This window comes from Halyomorpha halys, unplaced genomic scaffold, assembly GCF_000696795.3.
Source record: "Halyomorpha halys isolate HHAL.00 unplaced genomic scaffold, Hhal_1.1 Scaffold73.1, whole genome shotgun sequence".
Taxonomy (NCBI): domain Eukaryota; kingdom Metazoa; phylum Arthropoda; class Insecta; order Hemiptera; family Pentatomidae; genus Halyomorpha; species Halyomorpha halys.
The window spans coordinates 842,950-845,972 of NW_027104949.1; the positions used below are offsets into that span (position 1 = coordinate 842,950).

The 3,023-nt window shown below is 29.6% G+C and overlaps 1 protein-coding gene across 3 annotated transcripts in view; it reads left to right on the forward strand.

Moving 5' to 3' along the window:
* Nucleotides 1-3,023, forward strand: part of LOC106692839 (uncharacterized) — a gene marked incomplete at its 3' end in the record, with an annotated part of 29,199 nt that overhangs the window by 1,522 nt on the left and 24,654 nt on the right. For 2 of the 3 annotated variants that reach the window (XM_014439040.3, XM_067046466.1), the window contains 1 exon segment: nucleotides 1,940-2,117. In XM_014439040.3, coding sequence (XP_014294526.3) covers nucleotides 1,945-2,117 — 173 coding nt within the window. 3 annotated transcript variants of the gene reach the window in all.

Consider the following 3,023-nt stretch of genomic DNA (forward strand, 5'->3'; position numbering starts at 1 on the left):
AAATATTGATACATATACAAAACCATAAATATTGATACATATACAAAACCATAAATATTGATACATATACAAAACCATAAATAATAAAACAGAGTCCTCACAACCATACAACGAACGGAAAAAAACAAGCTAAATAGTCTTTAAAAATTGTTTCCACCTGGATTTGTACCTCGCAACCACCCAGTAGTTTTTGCCTACACATTGTGTTAGTCCATCCCTCCACCTGCGATGTGGTCGCCTCCTTTTCGTGCTGTCCTCTCTCGGTATCCTCTCCGTGCAAGCCTTGGTCTTTCATTCTGGCCAAGTGTACAGCCCAGATCCATTTCAATCGGCAAGTCTCAACCCTTGGACTTTTAATGTTTACTTTTTGAAGAAGCTCTTCGGTTTTTATTTTTTCTTCTTGCTCCTTAGGAGCTGCAGTGACGTAATAAGGAGCATCAAGTATTTTACGGAGGATTTCGGGCCGATTTGATATCGGACGAGAGGAATTTGATGGTTTGGTTGAGCCCCAAAACTCTGATTATCAGAATCTGTTTAACAGGCTTTAGTGGGATATTAATATCCTATCAATATTTAAATATTGAAACATAAAAAAAATTTAAAGATTCTATATCACATAATACTTAATGAAAACATAAAATATTCTTAATAACAGTAAAGCAATACAACGCTATGACAGCCATAACATAATTATAACAAATATTACAACACTCATTCAACACTAACTATAATATAATTAAATATGTCAATTGCCTAAATCGCTTTAAAAAAAAAAAAAAGTTAAAAACATAAATATTCCAATAATCTATAATTTAAATAATGGATATTTACATATAATATCCATTTAAAATATTGACATTCAAAACATTCCAACATTTCTACTTAATAATGAGGTGTAGATAGTTGACCGTAGATTAATGATTGGAGAAGTTTGTCAGGGAGTGCGGTCAGTAAAGAACAACATAAATAAACAAAACCATATTTATTTATTTTATGCCCAAACAAAACCATATTTATTTATTTTATACCAACAAAATAAAATAAATAAATATGGTTTTGTTTATTTATGTTGTTCTTTGCTGACCGCACCCCCCGACAAACTTCTCCAATCATTTCTACTTAATATCAATATCAAACCCTGCACCGATTGTCCAGGAAAATACAGAAATTCCATTAATGAAAAATCTTAATATTTTGGAGAATTTTGAAAATAGAATATTTAAATTTATTAATATTAATACCTAGTTAATTTGGCAACGATATTATAACAATGTTTATTGGCCATAGCAATATTTTATCAGTGATTTTCATTATAATGAAATATTAATAATTTAAAAATTTTTGGAAGGTTAAAATAATTATATTTTACTGCACTGTTTCATATCGATAATTACACTTAATATCGATATCACAATATGATCCAATTCAAATATAGATAAGCTCAACATCAAAACATACTTTGGAAACGGTAAACCAAGGATATTTAACAGAAAAATTGAAATAATCTTTGGCCACAATATTATAAGAATTTGTTATAGATATTTCATTGAAAAAAGTGCACGAAAAATCAGTACTTTGTGAATTTATTGTGTATATCAGAAAGAATGAGACGTACAGATGTCTATCACCACTCAAATTAAATTAAGTTCATCTTATCTTCGTAAGAGTAATAGTTTTAGGATATTTTCCAAACTAAGTTCACAGAATATTGATTTATAGTTGTTTGAACAAAATTTTTGATTAATGAAACTATATATATCTTATGAACTATTGGGCGTACGGATGTCTGCCAGTTATCAAATTAAATATATTTTAATGTAATATAAAGTAGTTATAAACAACCTATCTTCGTAGGGATAAAAATTTAAATCATATTTGCATATAAAATTTTGTCCGAACAACAATAAATCAATTTATTTTAGTAAATATATTAAAACAGGTAAGATGTCGGTACTGGCCAGAGAAACTGAAAACATTGGAAAAGTATTCGATGACCTCTGCCTTTCGAGGAGGGTGATGAAAAGGGCAGAAGGGACACAGACGCCGCCAGAGAAGGAAGTTGCTCTCCCTGGAGAAGTTCCCGATGAATGCGTGTCTTCCCTCATAGCAATGTTAACGTAATATATATTACTTTTATTTGGAATGTTCCTATTTATCCTATTATTTTATCATCCAAAGGTTCATCATATTTATCAAAATTTCTTTTCAATACTGTCAGCTCTCTATAACTCTAATTTTTACTTTCGCTTACTTATATATGGTGTATATAATAAGGGAAAGTATTACTATCGTACAAACTTTCGAATTTAGGGCAGCCAAAATAACTAAAATAGTATAGAAACTATTTATTATGAGGCAATGTTTCATCCCACTTCATCGTGGCTAAAAAAAGATACAAATTACTAAAATTATGTAACAAAGCAAGAAAATAATATAATATAAAAAAAAAATTAACTAATGTATAGCTGTAAAATATGTGAAATTTATAAATAAATGAAAATGAACAGAGTAAAAATTACTAGTCACATAATGAAAACAGAAATAATAACAAATACAAAAGTAGATCGAAGGGAAATATAAAAATACAGGGCTCACTATATTTCGCTAATATTTTGTTGTTATCATTTTTTATTATTGCCAACTAGAGGTGGGCAAAAATTAGCTATTGCCATGGTTACGACCCTAACTCATGAATGAACCATTGATAAATAAATATCGTATCCATGGCAACTTTAGCTATTAGTTTCATAATCATCTAACTCTGTTGCCAACAACGAAAACTGGTTATTCATTTCAAATAAACCAAATTAGAGATACTTTCGAGGAAGATTATTTGACGATTCGACATTTCATTCCTGTTAGACTATTTTTTTTGTCTGTTTAACCTATCGCTTTAAACAGTTGTTTTTGTATATTTTTAGCCCTGATGAAGCCCTGCAAAGTGGGGCGAAACGTCGGACATTAAATAGTTATAAACTATTTGTTATTTTTTGACCGCAACTAAGTCCATCTTCTTCATATTT